This window comes from Temnothorax nylanderi, unplaced genomic scaffold, assembly GCF_030848795.1.
Source record: "Temnothorax nylanderi isolate EJ_2023f unplaced genomic scaffold, tnyl_v1.0 TNYL_tig0388_pilon, whole genome shotgun sequence".
NCBI lineage: Eukaryota > Metazoa > Arthropoda > Insecta > Hymenoptera > Formicidae > Temnothorax > Temnothorax nylanderi.
In genome coordinates this window covers 70,509-91,270 of record NW_027249450.1, presented here as the reverse complement: position 1 = coordinate 91,270, position 20,762 = coordinate 70,509, and the positions used below count along the sequence as shown (strand labels likewise).

Below are 20,762 nucleotides of genomic sequence, written 5' to 3'. Positions count from 1 at the left end.
TGATATATTTTTATATATTTTACAGAAGGCGTATAAAAGATGTAAGAGAACTTGCGGTAAAAATTCATGCAAGTCTTAATAACTTCAAGGATTAAAATGACAAATATACAAAAGCTACTAAATGTACTCAAAGCTACTTAATGATTAATACAATGCTAAATGAAGTGTTGTACAAAATTTGAATAGAGTCAAAGATTGCGGTCAGCTACATATTATATACACGAAAATGAATTACGAATGATTATTACGTAACGATGTTCATTGCGCTATATTTTCGCTTTGTTAAAAAATTATAATAAATTATAATAAATTGAGTTAATCGCAGCGCGCGACAAAGTTATGTACGTGAGCACTGTGAGCGATTTAATGATTGTAACCTTACTTGTATACATTTCCTAGAAAAATATTTCTATATTATGCTTAACAACAATATTAAATATTAACATTTCATAACTGCCAAACGTTTCCAGTTGAGTGCAATTGCACGAGTTACGAGTCATTTATAAACTCTTTTTCCCAGTTAACTAGTTTCTACTGCATTGAAATCTTGCATAGAAAAAAATGTATTAGCATATCGCGCAAGAATCATAGATATCTAAGTAAACAATGAATCAAATATATACAGTATATATGCGTACATCTGGATTAATCCGAAAGCTTAGTCTCCCTCTTTTGAAACATAAAATAATTTTATGCCACAACAGTGAAGTGCGGAATATTAAATAAAATGCGCCATTTAACAATAACTTCTAAGGTAACAAGTTTAATCTACGGTGACCTAAATTTAAACGTGAAAAGAAATTAAATTATTTCAATGAGTTCTCGAATCGTCCCCAATCAGAAATAGACATGAGTCACGTAGAAACAAATTTCCTAATTCGTCTGAGTTATTCGATACAATGTTCTAGTTTAAATGTGACACTACTTTGTAAAATGTTAAGTTTTATTGTTTCCTCTACTCTACGATCAATATAACAATCTTTATAAATTTCTTTCTAAATAAAAATATTCTACACAATCGGAAAACTATTTTACAACATGAGTAAAGAACGAAGTCAAAAAGCGAAATAATCAATTTTGACGCGATTAAAGGGGATCATCAATAGCGATTGTATTAAACTCTAGTCCATACTGACTAAGAATCGCGGATTATGCGTGAAAATTGTAGAGTTTCTTGACAACTCTTATGTACAGATGGATTCAAGTGTTTCTGGCTTCATTCATCTGGTCCCATGCCTACTTGTTCAGCATGTCCGTTCATTACCAGTTCTTCAGTAAGGGAAATTAGCTTTAAAAATCAATTAATTTCAATTAATTTGCGCATCTGCAAAGAGATTCTCGAAGATTGGATAATAATAACTACTTACCTCATAATTTTGTATCATAAAATAAATATTTGCATAAATATTAGTTTGAATGCGACCTTCAATTTGAGTTTGGGCAGCAACTCCCTTTGAGGAACAATTTTGTACCACATTGTAAGCTTCTGTCGACCATTTACCTGCAAAAGAGTAACATCAAAGTATAATTACATATCCAAAGATAAATAATTTTGAGTGTAGAAATGTATATATCTAAAATCTACTTACACGTAGGAGTTGATAATAATCTCGTTGATTGAAATGTGGCTTGGATCAGTCAACTCGCGAAACTGTAATATAATAATAAATCGATTAGAATTTTCGGAAACATTACTTCATACGATTCTTTCACACGATGACGGTTAATGTTAATTTCCGATTACCTTATTATTACGTTTCGCGTGTTCTATACTTGTCGTCATGACGAAACATCTGACCGAGACATTGCGCTTCTTGGCTATCTCAATATCTCTCTTTCTCGAAGCTGGATCAGGATTGGTATTGTCTATAACTATACTTTTTCCTTGATTCAAGTATTGTTGGACTGCAGCAATGCACTTCTGCCAGCTGCCTAAAGTGTCTTTGTTGACGTATCCGTATTCCTTCAGATAATTCTTTGCAAAATGCGATTTTCCGGAGTCTGGACTGCCGACCATAAGTACCACCTGTTAATGGATATCTATAAGCACGAGGAAAGAGCGGGCCTCTGTTCACATTTGACGTTCACGATGATATTCGTGTTATGCACGATGCTTCTGTCGAAACCGAGGAATAACATGCCGGAAAAATTTTACTTAGGTATTTATCATTAAAAGAATACTTTGTATAATTCTCTTTTATGTTATTTCTCATTAGATCATGGTGCGAGAGGAACAAACACATTTTTCCCTCGAGTAGATGGGAACCTTTTGATCCAACGAAAAGTTATGACAAGTATACAGTGTCGGATAAAAATAGGAAGAAAGATAAAATCTGATAAACTTAGATTCAACGAATTGTCCAATTTCGTTTAAAGGATTCAGATTCAAAGGACTGTAATTTAGTAGAGTTACATAATCGAGTAAATGAATTAAATATTATCACATAACTGAATGAATTTGAATCTGAATCCTTTAAACGAAATTGGACAATTCGTTGAATCTAAGTTTATCAGATTTTATCTTTCTTCCTATTTTTACCCGACACTGTATACTTGTCATAACTTTTCGTTGGATCAAAAAGTTCCCATCTACTCGCTGGAAAAATGTGTTTGTTCCTCTCGTACCATGATCTAATGAGAAATAACATAAAAGAGAATTATACAAAGTATTCTTTTAATGATAAATACCTAAGTAAAATTTTTCCGGCATGTGATTCCTCGGTTTCGACAGAAGCATCGTGCATAACACAAATATCATCGTGAACGTCAAATGTGAACAGAGGTTCGCTTTTTCCTCGTGCCTAATCGCAATATTACATACATTAAAATAACATGCCAACATTGTGATATTGCTTCATAAGTTTTATCACTTAGTATCTTTACCTTAGTTACAATAAAATCGTAAAACGTATAATGGTGCGGTAATATAAGAAAGATCCTCCTTGACATACATTAACTGATCTACCATTACTGTTTTAAGCTCGTTGAATTCACGCTTCAGAACTTCTAAACATCTCTGAAGAAGCTGATAGATAGAATTACCTGTATGTGAAAATTTAATTTATGCAGTAGAACATTATATATCACGCCAATGTTACTCCAAAAGTGACACTGAAGTATTTTAATAACTTAAAAATTCTCTAAATCACTGAGACATTCACCTTTCTTCATTATAACACTCCGACGATAGCCAGATCCATCCCAATAACTGAATGTGATCTCAATTTCTTCTTCCTTCAACGCGTTCTGCTTTCCAGCCCATTCTTGCCTCAATTCTTCCTTAAGTTTATTTTCCTCCTCCTCCCTTTCCCTATCTGGCAAGAAAATTGTATCTACATCTGGATTTTTCTTAATCTTCTTAATCGCGAGGCCATCAGATTGCTCATTTTCTGACTGCGGGGATTTTTCGGCATTTTCTTCGTCCAGATTAAAAGACAAAGCTTGAATCTGTCTCTTCTGTTTGTTCTTTTCTTTTCCTGCTCTTTTTCACGTTCCTTGTATCAAAGCATGATATGTATGACTAGATGACATTCAGAGCACTGGGCAAAAATCACATAACATTCAGAGCACTGGGCAGAAATCACATGTATATATATATATATATATTATATATATGGGACGATCCACGTCACTTTTACTCCCCATCTGTCCAAAATTGGTATGGACGGATTTTAATGACCAAGGGCGGAAAATGTTTGTCTTGAAAAGAGCTTTCAAAAGGCGTGTGGCATATATGCGCAATTCAACATGGCGTCATAGTTATGGCTGCTTAAAGGGATAAATTCAAAATTTCAGATCCAACATGGGCAGATAAAACGGTGAAAAGTAACTAAATTCATGTGAAACTCAGTATTTGGGAAATTTTGGGGTCGCTGATTACGAATCTGAACGTAAAATTGTGAAATTCAAAATGGCGGATCCAATATTGCGGATGCAAATATGAGAAACGGACGAAAATTCCAGTAAATGATTTGAAAACTCTTACTGGAAGGTTTTTTGGGTCGCTGATCACGAAATTGTAGCTAATTTGTTAAAAAACAACAGACAAACCGTGTTAATTGAAATTCTACTCTTAGCGTTACCCAGAGATGACGGCGTGGACGTGGTAGAAATTCATCTCCTTTGGAGTGCTTTATTTTAGTGAGTTCTTCTTGTCTCTCACGCTTCGGGGTGCTTTATTTTCGTGAGTTCCCCTGGACTCTCACGCTTCGGGGTGCTTTATTTTCGTGACTATCGAAAGGAGTGGAGAACGTTCCTTCAGCATATGTATTTCTTGCAAATCTTACCATACGTTATATTTCACGAGTTTCACGAATACGTTAAACGTTATAGCACAAGTACAGAGCGAATAATAAAGAAATATAACGCAACGCAAAATAGGTTGTCAACATGTCACAAAGGACAGAATTCTCCATTGGAGAGAGTCCTTATTTCTGCCGCGACGGTACGTCGCCACCGTCAACGCAGAATTCTCGGCTTAGGGACCAGGAGCCTTAATAACAAGAAGTGTTATGAAAAAGAGCTTGAGGAAATGCTGGATGGACTAAAAGTAATTTGGGTAAGAGTAGAATTTCAATTAACACGGTTTGTCTGTTGTTTTTTAACAAATTAGCTACAAATTCGTGTTCAGCGACCCAAAAAACCTTCCAGTAAGAGTTTTCAGGTCATTTACTGGAATTTTCGTCCGTTTCTCATATTTGCATCCGCAATATTGGATCCGCCATTTTGAATTTCACAATTTTACGTTCAGATTCCTAATCGGCGACCCCAAAATTTCCCAAATACTGAGTTTCACATGAATTTAGTTACTTTTCACCGTTTTATCTGCCCATGTTGGATCTGAAATTTTGAATTTATCCCTTTAAACAGCCATAACTATGACGCCATGTTGAATTGCGCATATATGCCACACGCCTTTCGAAAGCTCTTTTCAAGACAAACATTTTCCGCCCTTGGTCATTAAAATCCGTCCATACCAATTTTGGACAGATGGGGGGTAAAAGTGACGTGGATCGTCCCATATATATATATATATATATATATATATATATATATTCACGGCAAACCGCATATATAACATCGTGTTATTTTTATTACATTTAGGAAAATTATTTCATATTAACTCAATAGGCGTTAAACTTGCATACATACATAGGGAGCTTTCCAGCAAGTGACACAAGCCGACACAAACGTCGTTCTATCTTTCTTTTTTGGCAATGAGTAACAAAGACAAAACGATACCTGTGTCGACTTGTGTCGCTTGCTGGAAAGCTCCCATAAGTGAATCTCGCGTTTTATGTAAAATTTTGTAAGAAATCGGTAATCTAACCTATACTACGTTTACGCGAACGTTACTTAATTCTGTAGTAACTTACGAACGATACGATAATTCTTCCGCATAAACGGGAGATTTTATAGTAACTACGATGATATCGTTCGTATAAGTTACTACAGAAGTAATACTCACGTAAACGTAAACTATTATTCCTTGACTTATCAAGAGTTGTAAACTATTATAATTCCTGTCACATGCACTTAGTCGCGTAAAAGAGTCACGGTGCGGTTTCGCTTCGCGTCGTATAATAATAGGATAATTACATGTAAATAAAACAATTACCTTGAATCAAAAAAAATATTAATCGTCGCGTCGCGTAAAGAGTCACGGTCGGTCTTGCTCCGCGCGTACTTGACGTGGGACACTATACCGTGTTATAGGTTATAACTAACTGTGACAGGTGACAGCGTGCTAAACGCACTGTCTGCACTGGTCTGCACTGCGCGCAGTTTACACACACGTATACATCGAGAAACTAGCGATACAAGTGGCACCGCCAGTGTCGAAAAAGTGAAAAGGACGCGATTCCAGCCAATGAAATGATGCCATGGCATGAAAGACGGTCGACGTAGAAGAAGTATCTTAAAAATAAATTTTCACATTTGGACTTTGCGTCGCAATATCTCCGCTCGTAGGGCACGTAGCGGAAATATTATAAGAAAACCCCCCCCCTAATTCGACCCCAAGCTATCGATTAAGCCTACTTAGAACTTGATCCGTTCACTCGTTATCGAGATCTCAACATCTCGAGTACTCGCAACTCGTCGCGTCGCGTAAAAGAGTCACGGTCGGTCTCGCTCCGCGTGTACTTGGCGCGAGACACTACCGTGTCTCTTGATTAATCTCACACCTCGTCAATTTCAAGAATCGTTTTTTACTTTACTTGTAAATAATATGCAATGTATTTCAATGCGTCGCGGTAATTGTGAAGTTACAAATGATAATTTTAATTTGTTATGTACGTTTGAAAATTATTTAGAACATAATGACATGCCTAATATTATGTGTAATGACGATGAAGCATCTGAATTAATTACGGATAAAAATGTTGCCGATGAAGTAATTGTAGCATCTTCTGTAGATTCCCAAAGTGAAATTGTTAAGTTAGTTCTTAAAGAAGTTAATTCTTGTACAAATTGCGAAAATAGTTTAAGAAATAATTCATTTTTATTTTTCATAAGACAAATTACAAGCGTTACAAATAAATTGTTAAAAACTAGAGCTCATCGTCGTAACGTTTTAAAAGTACTGTTAGATTTTTTAGAAAATTGGAACGCTAATATGGATTGGCATGAATGCATAGAACATCATGCCAATATGTATAAAATTGTAGTGCGTATAATTGCGATTAATAATATTGTATCGTGGTGTAATCATAAGAATGCAATTATTAATATTAATAATAATAATATAGAAATGTTAGAGCGCGATGTCATAAATGACGTGTGTGATATGAAACGAATACGTGAATCGTATAAAAATAATGTAAACAAAAGAAAAAAAAATTTACAGGATTATAAAAATTCTATTAAAAAAAGACGTAAATAATTTTGTTTTATGAATGTTAAATTGTAAATGCATGTATGAGTAGTTAAAAAATCAGTTAGGTAGGTTCTTCTACTTCGATCAATCAACTACCTGAAGATGTCATATTTATGTATGTGTGGTGGATTTGGGGCGGAGATGAGATCGAAGGAAAGATGCAAAATTTTAGCGAAAGCAGAACATGTTGCATCTGAGAAGAAGTGTAGTTGTATGTGAAGAAGCAGTGTGATTGTGTGTATTCAAAATTTTGTAATGCCTACAATGCGTGCCTAAAATGCCTACAATGTGTGCGATTTTTTTAAAATTGTAAATGCATGTATGAGTAGTTAAAAAATCAATTAGGTAGGTCCTTCTACTTCGATCAATCATCTACCTGAAGATGTCATATTTTCCTGTTAGGAAGGTATGCCTTCAGGCAGTGTGGTGGATTTGGGGCGGAGATGAGATCGAAGGAAAGATGCAAAATTCTAGCGAAAGCAGAACATGTTGCATCTAAGAAGAAGTGTAGTTGTATGTGAAAAAGCAGTGTGATTGTAAAAGTGTGATTGTATGTATGCAAAATTTTGTATGCCTAATAGAATGTGTGCGATTTTTTTATTATACTTATATTTTTTTTATTCTGTGTTTATATTATGTATTGCAATGGTCATTGTATTTAATTGTAATGTGTGAATGATGTGTGTTATATATGTTGCAAGTTGGGTGAAGCATGTATGTGCTTTGCAACATATTTTTTAACCACACCGGATACTTGACATTTTTATATCCGACAGTCCGCAGTCTGTGTTAAGTGGGACGGGAAAATATGTTGCAATTATATTTCTTATATGTATACAAGTTATATATTTTGTAAGCTACTAATTATATTTGAATATATGTACAAGTTGTTAGAAATAAAAATGAAGTAATATGATCTCGAATTCATGTAAACTAATTTTAAGTGAATTTAGGTAGTATTGTTCTAATTCTGTATATATAATTTAATAAATCAGTGTCCCAAGAGTTGATTGTTTATTTTGTGCAATAAATTTTGCATCAGTTGTAGATCAGAGTCAATTAATGAAACAGTAAAAAAATACGATGTTGTAACTTTGGACTGGTTTAAACGTGTCACCAATTAATCCGACTGGACTTTGTCAGACAATTTTTTACCGTGAGAATTATTATGCAGTCGAGACATTACCAGACACAAAATTGCAGAAAACTATGAAAAACTTTGGACCAACGGCTTAACGTCTCTTCCGAAAGACGGAGCCCAGTTTGCTCCGCACAAGGGCCTCAATCTTGCACGGAGGGGGCGCAGCTTTCGGAAAAACATTCCATGGGTCTAGTGGACTCGAACCTGGTTCCTCAGATTACGGAGTCTGGCGCTCTACCACTAGACCACACTGCCGCCCCAAATTCCGTTTCATGTCAGGTACAGTTAAAGACCAAATAGATAATACCGTTACGCATGCGTTTGTAGAAGACACAAGCGATGAGACAATCACTATTGTGAGAAACGTGAATGCACGTGAGCAAATATGTATAAAAATTGTCAAATGTAAATGGATCGAGGAATGTTTCCAAAATCGCCGAATATGTGACATTACAGATTACCTGATTGATTAATAAAGATGTATCTATATGTATATTGCTAGTTGTTTAATTATAAATATATCCTATTATAATACTTTATTATTAGATTAATAAGATTTTTTTATATATTTTTATAACAGCAAATCTTTCCCGTAGTAGATATTACGCTTAAAAAGCATAAGCGTGCAATAAATATTATCCGTAATGAATATCACGCTTAAAAATTAAAAACGTAACAAATTTTGTTCATAATAGACATATCTCGATCGCTTGTAGAATATAAATGTGTAAAGGAACTTGCTGTGTGTGTATATACATGCATATATATATATATATACATTTTCCTCCTGATGGAAGAGACCACCACTTTTTTGCAGTTTCCGTTGAGAAACAATATGTACGTTATACATTTAATGGCAAATAAATTCAATGACAGAAAGAAGAATAGTATAAATTATAATTTTTTTAGTGCAATATTATTGCGCTAAAATTAAATAGAAATTGTTAAATAGATTCTTGTTAAATAAAAAAGCATACATATTGGCCAAGAGTGGATTTTTATATTTTAATTCAAATTTTAATTTTGTATTAACATAAACAAATGTATATAATAATTTTTTATTAAATATTTTTTTAGATTTATTAATATGTAGGAAAATACATGGATAATTAATGTCGCGCGCCGATATCATGTCACGCGTTGCCTGGTCGCCTCGTCAACTCGGCATTCACGAGATCCGAAATCGCATAGCTAATAGCCATAGTTCGAGAGAGAAGAAGAAGACAGTAGATCTGTCTATCCTCTTCTACCGCTGACGCTCGAAGCTGGCCGAAGCCAGCCGAAGCGCTCGGCTGCGTTGCTGAAACTCGCACACCCAATTTGAATATGGCATCTACTCCCCACTCTCGTCACGTGACCTATTTTAGTTCTCTGTTTCCGGAGGGACAGAGCCAGGTGGCGCTGCGAAAGTGTCTCCTCCTCTTTCAAGAGAGAAGTTTGTCCCCCCTGAATCTAAGTTTGTAGGAGAATTTCAGTTTAGGTGTCAACGGGCTGTTGATACGAGTAGTAATTGGAAGGTGGTCGCTTCCTTTTAAGTCGCCATCTTTTTCACAGAGACATATAGTTGCTAGATTAGATGAGGCTATTGTTAAATCTATGACGGAGTTGACATTGGTAGAAAAGTTGAAGTAAGTGGGGGCGTCGTCATTGAGAATAACTAGGTCGAAATCAGCAACAGCGGTGGCAATTAGATCTCCTGCATTATCTGTCTTTTTATCGTGCCAATCCGGGTGGTGAGCGTTAAAGTCGCCAACGAGTAAGATATGTTTATATTGTTTCGCAAAGTTAAAAAGATCCTCATAAAAGGAAACAGGGGTATCCTGGCCAGTGTGGCGATATATATTACATATAAAAAGCTCCTGATTCAGGAATGGTACCGCAATCGCAACTAGTTCTACTGACGCGTGAATGAAATGTGAGAGATCGCAAATGGTAAAGGGGTAATTGTCACGGATGAGGGTGCACACCCCTCTAGAGCCGGCAGCATCCGCATCCGAACCAATGAAACTGAAGCCCTTAATATTTAAGGGCTTATCGGACGCAAGTAACGTTTCCTGCAAACATATGATATCGTAATTGTGGGCTATAGCCCTGATTTAAGGGATTTTACTATTAATATCTCTGCAGTTCCTCTGGAGGATATTGGATGGCTTGCATCGGATCTTAACTTATTGTTTGTGAAGATCATTGACAGTGTTCACTTGATTACGAGTGTGATCTAAAGGATGTGAGACGGGCGACTGCACCGGGAATTCGAAGGTACCCCTTGGCAAGGGGCTCGCTAATATGGGACCAAGAAACGATAACTAGCCTAGTGTGTATTGATTGTGATTTATCATTATTTCAGAAACTGCAAACATTGAAGAAAGTAGAAGATCGGAGGACATGCTCACAAGAACAAACGAACTGATCGCAAGAGTAGACTCTATTCTGTATATAAGTGAGAGAAATGACATTGTAATAAATAACGAAGGTATGTGCGTATGTACATTTTGACTCATATTTCATTAATATTATTATTAGTTAGTAATAAACTTTTTCTATGTTGACAGATAAATGTATTTTTGATATACCGGAAGATGATTACGGTGCTCTTGGTTTCGACGACGATGAACAAAATGACTTACCTTTTCATCCTGCTCCGTCAGGTCCGGTGTCCGCGTCAAACGAACGGGGTGCGTGTTGTACGTGCTGGAGTACAACTGCCACTCATGTATTTGTGCCGTGCGGACACCTATGTATTTGCAGTGATTGCGAGCAACGGTTTGTTGATTACAAATGTCCATTATGTCGGAAGGATTATATCCATTGCATTCGTGTTATTACCACATAATATATATTAATTTAAAGTTATTACCAATCCGGCATATATATATATTATATATATATATATATATATATATATATATATATATATATATATATATATACATATATATATATATATATATATATATATATATAAATTATCTTTATCTTTTAGTATTTTGCTTCAAATAGTTCTTATTCTTAATTATTATTCTTAAGGCTCCTGCTGGCTTGCGAGCCAACTCCGCGTTGACAGTGGCGACCTGGCGACTTGGCAAAACTGTGAACTATAAGACGTGAAAAATGACACGTCAAGAAGCAAAATTATCCTTGCAATTTACAGCGTTATTCTTCATTTTAGTGCAGTGTTTTTACATTTAAAATTATTGTGATAGTGTTAAAATATACCGCAGATATCCACTTTATTGTGATTTAATATGTGCAAGCAAATACTTATTTCAATTCGGCAGCTGTCAAACGGCTTGTTTTCGTTCTTGATTAGGCAACATTCACTTCGACAAATGTAAATTACTCATATAATTGGGGGAATTTTCGGTGTATTTTACAAATCTATTTTATCGTTTACAGATGGTATTTTATTAAAAAGCATTTTTATTTTAGTGTAAATCGCAAGAATTTTCATGATATATTTTCATGATTTTCTCGCTTCTGACGTCATCAATCCAAGATGGCTGCAGTGAGTGAACAGGAGCCTTAAATATTTTAATCGTAGAGATTCGTTATTCGACGTCCCATTTGCGTATATATTCCCTCAATTGTCCGAGCGCGATATCTTTCTTCGGCATATACTGTCGCGCTACCTTTGATTCTCTCGATTCATTGGGCGCGTTCAGCAGACCAAGCCGCTCAGTAGCAGTCGAACGTGATTGGCTCTTACTTTTAGAACCAACCAATCAACGTAGAGTGTTGATAAGACGAACTCAACAGTTGTGTCTGCTGAACGCGGCCATTTTTTAGTCGCTCGTAAGTCGAAAAAATAATTATGATTAGGAACTCTATTTTTATAATTATTACTATATACTTACTACTGTAATAGTAGTAAGTTATAATAACCTTAGTTATAATAACCTTGTGTTTATACTTATATTTAACCTTGTAGTTCTGCTGTGAATAAATTTTAATAATTTCAGATATTACTACAGTAAAATTAATATCAACATATATGGATGGTAAAAATAAAATAACCTTTTTTATATTAGGTGCGCAACTAAGTTTCCGGGTTTTTTTGATCAATAAAAAATGGAAAATTTCAAGAGAAATACAAAAAATGGTTTATTCAAAGTATCGTCCCTCGCTAGCTATACATTTTCGCCATCTCTCTGGCAATACATGAATACCGCGACAATAAAACGACGCGTCTTTGGACCGAAACCATTCATCCAACCAATTTTGCACTTCTTCGAAATTGGTCAAGTGTAGCCCAGCCAAGCCATGCGCCATCGACCGGAACAAGTGATAATCGGAAGGCGCCAGGTCTGGCGAATACGGCGGGTGCGGTAGCAGATCCCATTTCAGCGTTTTGATGGTGTCCTGGACGATTGAACTGCGATGGCACGGAGCGTTGTCGTGCTGCAATATCACTCGTTCGTGTCTCGTGTCCCATTCTGGCCGTTTTTCGAGCAATGTATGGTTTAAATTGATCAGTTGTTGTCGGGAGCGATGCCCATTGACAGTTTCGCCCGGTTTCAGCAGCTCATAGTACACGATTCCTTTCTGGTCCCACCAAAGCGCTCCTTGTCCTCAGTGTCGAAATCGCCACTTCTGAAGCGTTTAAACCAATCTTCACAGGTAGTTTTCGATAGTGCATGTTCGCCGTAGGCCTCCTCAAGCAAACGACGTGCTTCAGCTGCATTTTTTTTCAAGTTAAAGCAGAAAAGCAAAGCTTCCCGCAAATGCTGTTTATTTGGCACAAAACTCGACATCTCCGTTGTTAGAAAAAATATTTTTGCGTTGCGATATGTGTTTATATAACGACTGGTTATTGTTAACAGATGTCCAAGCTATAACTTCAGACAACTTCAGACATGTAAGTCGAGTACATGTATTATTGGTGCCATCTATGTGTGAAACCCGGAAACTTAGTTGCGCACCTAGTATTATTGTAATAGTATGATTGTAATAATGTGTGTAATTATTATTTTATACATATAGCTGTACATATAGCTTTTCTAGGATTTCCATGAAAGTTTCGGTTTCGATTTCGGTTGGACTCTTATAAAATATTAAATAATTTTAAAAAGCACACGAAAACGCGATATTTTCTTTCACGATATTATAGGCAAAAAAATGTATTAAATAACAAAAAAAAATTTATAGCCAGGAGATGCCGGGAACAATAATAAATATTAAAAAGTCTCTGATATTCTAGTTACTAGAATATTCTAGTAAGAAGTTTACATCAAACTAAAACAATTTACTATTTGTTATAAAAATAACAAATAAAACTTAACTATTTATATAAATATATAATTAAAATACCTGAAGATATCATTTTCATGCTGGAATGACTTGGAAAACTTCCAATTTTGAGACATATTATAATACGAAGTGACAACGTATCTTACATAAAGGTATAAACGGTTCGCTTAAAGGTTAAGCTTTGATAATTAATAACAATGACAGCAACAGTAAAAATGACAAATATGTATCAGAAACGTACATATGGATATGTTTTCTATTAATTGTATGTACATAACATGTTTTGTTTACGGTTTCAATTTTCTTACTTTTGGCCAAGTTTTGGACGCTTTGGCCCCACTGTGCGGCATTCCTCGTCAGTGAGGTGAGTGAAAGTCGGAACTTCCTTGATCTCCCAGAATTGCCGCAGTTGCGTGGCTAACTCGGCAGACGAACAGCAATGATGTACCGTAATGATCGGAGAAGAGACGGGGGAATGATCAGAGATAACTCCAGATAAAATCCAACCGAAAATGGTGCTTTGCGCGACGGGCTCATTGGAAGAGCGACGTCGAATACCGCCCAACAGGACCAAACCATACAAGTCGGCACCAATCAGTATGTCGATCTCATCAGAGCTAGAAGGTGACTGATCTGCAAGCTCCAATCCATGTAAATACTCAAGAGTGTGAATGTCGGTTGTCCTTGGAGGCACATAGGTCGTGAGTGACCTTAATACAAGCCATTACAAGCGCGGACGTGGAGTACGAGAAACCCCTTCCATTGTGTGACGCGACGTTGACATGCACGGCGTGCTGAGCGGTAATCGCCGCAACACCGATACCAGAGATCGCAACCGAAACGCTTTGTTTTCTCAATCGCAAACGCTGGGCTAGACGCTCCGTAACGAGCGTGATGGCGGAACCCTGGTCGAGCATAGCGCGAAACGTAGTGTAACGCCCGTCCGATGAACTCACACGTATCCACGCAGTCGCCAACAAAATGCCAGATTTGACTGATTTTGATTTCGAAAGCAAATGAGACGTGACTTGAGTTGATTCCACGGGTTTTGGCTCAGAATTTTTTGGAGTGCTTGTCTCAGAGGGAGACGTGCTAGGATTCTCGTAAAGCAATGTGTGATGAGATTTTTGACACATCCGACACGTATTCTTACTTTGACATTCCTTGCGCATGTGTTTACCGCTTAAGCAGTTGAAGCAACGACAAAGTTTATTTACCAGTTCGCGTCTCTGCGTGATCATTTTGCTTTTGAAATCTGTTTAAAGTACAAGCTTGCGCAGGAGCCTGGGCTCAAGAAAATAGAATGAGGGAACAACACATCACCCCAGGAATTGTGTAGGCAAAGAGATTGTGTATTTTCGTACTTACTTTTAGCACCAAGCAAGTTTAAATTAAATTCAATATGTGTATATCACATATTCAGATTCAAAACTTTAGTAGCATGTTTAGCTTTCTCACAAATAACAATCAGCTTTTGCACAAAATAATGATCTGCATAAACACAATAAAAGAGAATAATCATTAGTGAATAATCCTTTCTTAATCTGACTTTAATCTTAGAATCTTGTATCCCATAAAAAATCTCCTCTGAAGAGAATAGATAGCAAGTATACTCGTTTCTTGAGAATATTGACTCAATCAAGTATAGTCCAGAAGTATTATATCTCAAAGAAAGGATCATTCATATTAAACACACAAAGAATATAATGCGAGTAAACACAATTGAAATACATATAAGAGATAATCGATAAATGTACAAGGAATAATCATAAATGAAGTAATGCGTCAATCAACGTGTACTTAGGATACAATCCTTCCAGGTGAAGTGATTAAATAATACAATTATTTAATCCTTGAAAGCACAATAACTATCCTCTTAAAGAGATAAATGATTTCGCTAAGATAGCTTGTTCTGAATGTTTCTACAAATCGAGTATAATGCACTTGTTAATATTAATTGACACATTAATTCCAGCAATTAAATGAATTATCCAGTAAGTAATATAATATAATATACAGTCCACAATAGCAATCTATCCGATATCTTTCAGAAAAGATAGTGTAATAACTCAGTGAATTAATAGTTAATTACTCAACAATCAGGTTTCGCTTCTCAATACAAGAAATGTAATCCGCAATGGATCGGATACAAAATACAATCTAAGATAATGGCTGAGAGTTTGTTAACGCAAGAATTATGTCAAGTATAACTGCCAAGTGTAAGTTAACTTAAAGAACGTAATTATCTAATAAGAGATATAGCAATCTATAATCAATCAGACAAGATAACGTAATTATTACGTATATCGATAATCGAGCACGCCGCTATTACTTTTCGCTCAGCGTCGCAACGACGTTAAACCGCAACAGATTAATTCCACAATATAATCGAGATTAACTGCTTAATGCCAGTTAAACTAAGAACATAATAGTCTATCTTTAGACAGTGAATAGTAACCGTATGAATGTTAGTCAACGTACATGACTTTAGATCAACGAGCAATTAAACGGATTGCAACCACGCAATAAATGAAATTAAGATATTTTATACTGAGCTCAGTTTTACCGAACGAAAGTAGTGTACATGTACATCCCGGGATTTCTCGTTAATAGAGGAAGTATTCTTCTCCTTGTTCTTTCGCGAGCTCTGAAACCAAAGATCACGAGCGTAATATGATCTGTAGATCATATTTCCAACAAGAGCATGATAGGATCGATGGATCCTACATCGAGCAAAAGCGTAGAGGATCGATAGTTTCGTTCAGAGATCGAAGGAAGTTACCTTTTAGTTGAGGCCTTCCTTTTGTCTATTGCCAATATTCCGTGTATTGATGGTCATTTAGACCACTGCCGAAAATACAGTCGAGAACTTTCCAAGATAGTCGTCTCGTTCCTTGTCTGTGTGACGACGTCGCAATGGCTACCGTCGTCCTTCCTTTCCGTGGTACGATCCTTGAGCGTCGATCCTCTTGCCAATATCGCTACAGTAACGTGTCGCGAGAATAATAACTACGGACTTTTACAATGGCTCGACAATCGTTACGATTGATGACTCGTATAACTTGAACCGACAATGCAATGTAACGGAAAGATCCGTCTCCTTCTACTGACTGAGAACGAATGCCCGCTCGCCGGGCTGCACGCACGTACCGGCCCGATCACGCAAGCGCTGTATCACTCCGCCGCTACGTGTTCAGTTCCTGGGGCGCAACGCCGTCTGCGCCGCGCGCGCGCTTCAATACGTAATATCGCAGATGAAACGGTAACGGTACCTCTGCCGCCATCTGTGATCGTTTCATCGCACTACTCTTTATTCGCCAACTACTACCACAGATAACGCATGATACACAATCTCTCTCCTATTCTAGTTACTCTTTAAACAAAATCCGTACATGACGACAACGAGTGATTCTGTTGACAAACCGGGCATTTCATGGTACTCGCGGTGTGACTTTGCACGACCGCCTTGTTGCTCGGTTTTCGATTAGCGAGTGTGGCGGGTAAAATATTTTATAATGCTCGAATTCGAGCCGCAAGAAATGCGTCGAGAGTCGCGTACTCCGGATACTCCGCGGTGTTACCCAAATGCAACTCCCACGACTATCGAGTAGCCTTATCTAGGCGTGTTAGGCAACGAGATAAATGATGAAATCGTCCCAATGCGCGAAAGGTCGACCGAGGTTCCGCAAAGCCTGGAGCCATAAACGCCTTGTCTCGCAACGCAGTCAGTTCAGACGCGGACTCGGAATTTAAACTTGATAACAAATTTAACGCGTGTATATATTCATGCACAAGACGTCGAGGATTATCGTAGCGCGACGACAAAATTTTCCATGCGACCTTAAAGTTCGCCTCGGTAATAGGCAACGCTTTCACCAAATCGCTCGCTTCGCCTTTGAGGCACGACAAAAGATAGTACATTCGCGTGATATCAGATAAATCCGCACTGTCAATAACGACCGAACGAAAATGATCGCGAAATGTCTCCCAGTCCACAAAGTCACCGCTAAATTTCGGTAAACTTATCTTTGGAAGAGGCGTGGTCCTGGATCCACCGAAGGATGAGCTGCTGCTTCCGTGGTCGACCCGGGGATGACCGGCGTCGGGGTTTGCGAGCCGCTGATACTGCTCCGCCATGTAGTCCAACGCCTCGAGAAACCTCTCTTCGCAGGTCAAGAACTGCTGATCGCGGAAGTACACTTCCGTGGCACGTGCTTCCGGAGTGGAAACGACGAGCAGTTTAGCGTGATTCTGCTCACTGAGAAAATGACGCTTTTAACAACGTCATACACTGTTGCATGATAGCCGCCGTCCGGTTAGCTTTACCGAGCTTCTTGACATTTGCGAGAGCGCGTTTGATCGAGTGCATGGTCACTCGTTGCTGCTCGAGAAGCTCCTCCATAATCGAAACGGCTGAGACTTGGTCCGAAATCGGAGCACTCATACACCGTTTTGTACGGAATCTTGCCGTGAGGCCGAGTGTTATTATGACCGGAGATCTTCTTGAAAAATACCTGGAGCGCCGGTAAACTTTTCTGCCAGAATCGCCTCATGCACAATTGACGAAATCGTTTTCAGGAAATCGGTGACCTTGAACTGTGCACTCCTTTCAACTGATCCGGCTCGAAGGACCAAAAATAATGTTCGCAAATAATGTGGCGTGGATCAGAAGAGATAGGAGTCAGTTTGTGTCAAGGTCCGGTGTGACCAGCAATTTATTGATTCGGTTCACATCACCTTTGCAAGCGCCTGAATAGCGCGACAGGACACTCGGAGCACTTCGTGTTCACGTGCTCTCGAAATGCCGGAGCACTTAGAGCCGATGGCCGAGCCGTTCTTTGCTGAGATCGCTGAAGATTTCGCGCACAGGCAAATAATTCGTAAAAATGGCACAATTGGTTGTAGCGGAGATACTGAGATCACCGTGGAGTCGCGCACCGTCGATATGACCGAATTCGCGATTCACTTGCGACAGCGCACAAAGGGAGTTGACGGCACGTGTCAGCGGCGTGATCGATTTGTGGTCTGACCGGAGCACGGCTATCGGAGCGGAGAGTTCGCGAGGAATTTCGAAAACACCTATCAGAATCGGAGTATCGCGTCGCGAACCAATGAAGTGACGCTATGTCACTACCGGATTCTTTCGCGACAAGCGGTGATCCGCGAAGCTAGATTTCGTGATGTAATCTAGGGCGCGCGCCCCCGGAGGGCGCCATCGATCCGTTGATCGATCCCGCGGCGGGTGATCGCGGCGCTGAGCGATGACTTTCTCGCGGAAGTCCGAACACTACATAGAAAATAAAAATACTAGAATCGAGAAAATGTAATTACTTGGTCTTCAATTTTTAAAATTAAGCAATATTTTTTATCAATGTAAGAATATTGATCGCCTATAGTAAATATTTATTTAAAACCAGTAATATCTTCTGTTGTAAACAAATTGCTGAATGTAAGTAATTTTTTCTAAACTTAAGAGAAGTATTTACTACTATTGTGTAATTATTGTTTTTCATTGAAAAAACATATTATTTAAAATTTCGATTTTTTTGTGTAGTACATATTTTCTAAAATCAAAATTTAAATATTCTCAATATTATAAATTTAATACTTGTTAGATTAATTGCAATATAAAGAAAGTAGGTTTGTTTATCCAAGAAAATGGGTGATTAAAACAAACAAATACAAATATTTCATTTGAGTAAATATTTTTTATAACGGAGTACTATGTTTAAAATATGCAATTAGAAATTTTATTTTCCTCTACCTTAGAATAAGAAAATATATACATTTGCATGAAATAAGTAACTATAAAAACGTTACGTTTTATACAATTACTGAATTTAAAGAAATCTTAAAAATATATGGAACAAACATTTATGAAGATGTATAATACGTGACTCGGTACGAAAGTAATGCCTCCTAATTTTTTTCTTTCGAATCTGGTGCCATAGAAAATTTTGCGTTTTAATGAGTTGTTATTTGAAGTCTCTAATTGAGTTATGTTGAGTGGTATTGTAATAATTTATGTTAGTATGTCACACGAATAGTTCAAACTGGTGTGTGTTTTAGATACGTGTAACAGATAAGCGCGGTGATTGAATTTCTTACCATGGAAGAAGTGAGTCCCTATTAAAATCCATTCGTATTTTAGAAATGATGTTATTTATCAACATTTCTGAGACTCGAATGAATTTCAATGGCTGCGTTCAGAAGAAAAGGCAACTCGTAATTAGCGAGCAATTAGTAATTTTTTTAAATGATTGGACCTTGCCTTTAGTTCTTCCCTGGATTCAAGCGTATAGAAATCAATCGTAATAAAGAATCATTGAGCACTCATTGAGCTGCTTTCTTTGCTGAACGCAGCCATTGGAATTCACTTCTTCCACGGTAAGAAATTCAACCACCGCCCTTGTCTGTTACGCACATCTGAAACACACACCAGTTCAAATTGCTCGTGTAACACACTCACGTAAATGATCACAATACCACTCAACATAACTCAACTAAAGACTTTAAATAACAACTTATTGAAATGCAAAATCTATGGCGCCGGATTCGAAAAAAAATATTAGGAGGCATTACTTTCGTGTCGACTCTCGTATAAAGATTTCTTAATAAAGAAATATGCAATAAATATTGTAGTAAGCATTTTATTTTTTATTTCAAGTATATATTTTATAAATTAACCATAAGGATTAAACTGAAAAAAGAAAAAATTTACTAAAGAAAGAGTTAATTGTTTTTATATGAAAGACATTTTGTTTTTGCTCTAGAAGCGAATTATTTGCACAGAGATCTAAAGTACTCATTTCAGGTACGAAATATCTTTTTCTCATAAAGTATTTGTTTACTAACAGTACATATTTGTTTGAAGTTAGGAAACAATATTTGATTTTGAAAAGATGTCTTGCTTAAGCAAGTAATTATTATTTTATGATTATATATTTATTACTTAAGAAAAAAATGAGATCTTTCCGTCCTTAAATATATTTTCTTTCTTGAAATAAATGTTGACTACAGAAAAGAATTAAATTTCTGGAAGAATGAAAATAGTTACACCACTTAAATTAGTTAAATATTGTATTTTGCATTATGTCTACACACACAATCACTGATTTTTAACCTAAATTACTTTTAAGTAAGTAAAGTTATACTTTTCATACAGTAAACGTCTAATTATTTGAAGAAAATATATTATTGTATGCAACGACTTGTATTTCTATTTTTAGTAAATATTTACTCGACAGTATTGTAGTAATTAACTTACTTCGATAAAGTAATTATTATTTTAATATAGCTTCTTTTTTTCAGTGTACATTTTTATTTTCATTTTTTAAGTTTTTCTCAATTACAGACTCGTACAGCATACTAGGTGCGCAACTAAGTTTCCGGGTTTTTTGATCAATAAAAAATGGAAAATTTCAAGAAAAATACAAAAAATGGTTTATTCAAAGTATCGTCCCTCGCTAGCTATACATTTTCGCCATCTCTCTGGCA

At 36.7% G+C, this 20,762-nt stretch overlaps 1 protein-coding gene across 1 annotated transcript; it reads right to left on the bottom strand.

Annotated features, from left to right (window-relative positions):
- Positions 1-657: 657 nt before the first annotated feature.
- On the bottom strand, positions 658-3,330 carry LOC139782115 (uncharacterized protein F21D5.5-like). Its single transcript, XM_071721066.1, has 6 exons — positions 3,162-3,330; positions 2,884-3,042; positions 1,745-2,026; positions 1,590-1,651; positions 1,368-1,501; positions 658-1,288 (listed from the first exon to the last, which is right to left on the bottom strand). Exons 2-5 carry the CDS (start codon positions 2,947-2,949, stop codon positions 1,498-1,500), a joined length of 414 nt encoding a protein of 137 aa, XP_071577167.1. The 5' UTR covers positions 2,950-3,042; positions 3,162-3,330; the 3' UTR covers positions 658-1,288; positions 1,368-1,497.
- Between the last annotated feature and the right edge of the window lie 17,432 nt (positions 3,331-20,762).

Excerpts from the sequence above, each read along its gene's own strand:
- LOC139782115 (XM_071721066.1), bottom strand. The coding sequence starts at position 2,949 with ATGTCAAGGAGGATCTTTCTTATATTACCGCACCATTATACGTTTTAC. Across the intron at positions 2,027-2,883 it reads ACGATTTTATTGTAACTAAG|GTGGTACTTATGGTCGGCAG; the intron begins GTAAAGATACTA and ends ATCCATTAACAG. Across the intron at positions 1,652-1,744 it reads ACGCGAAACGTAATAATAAG|TTTCGCGAGTTGACTGATCC; the intron begins GTAATCGGAAAT and ends ATTATATTACAG.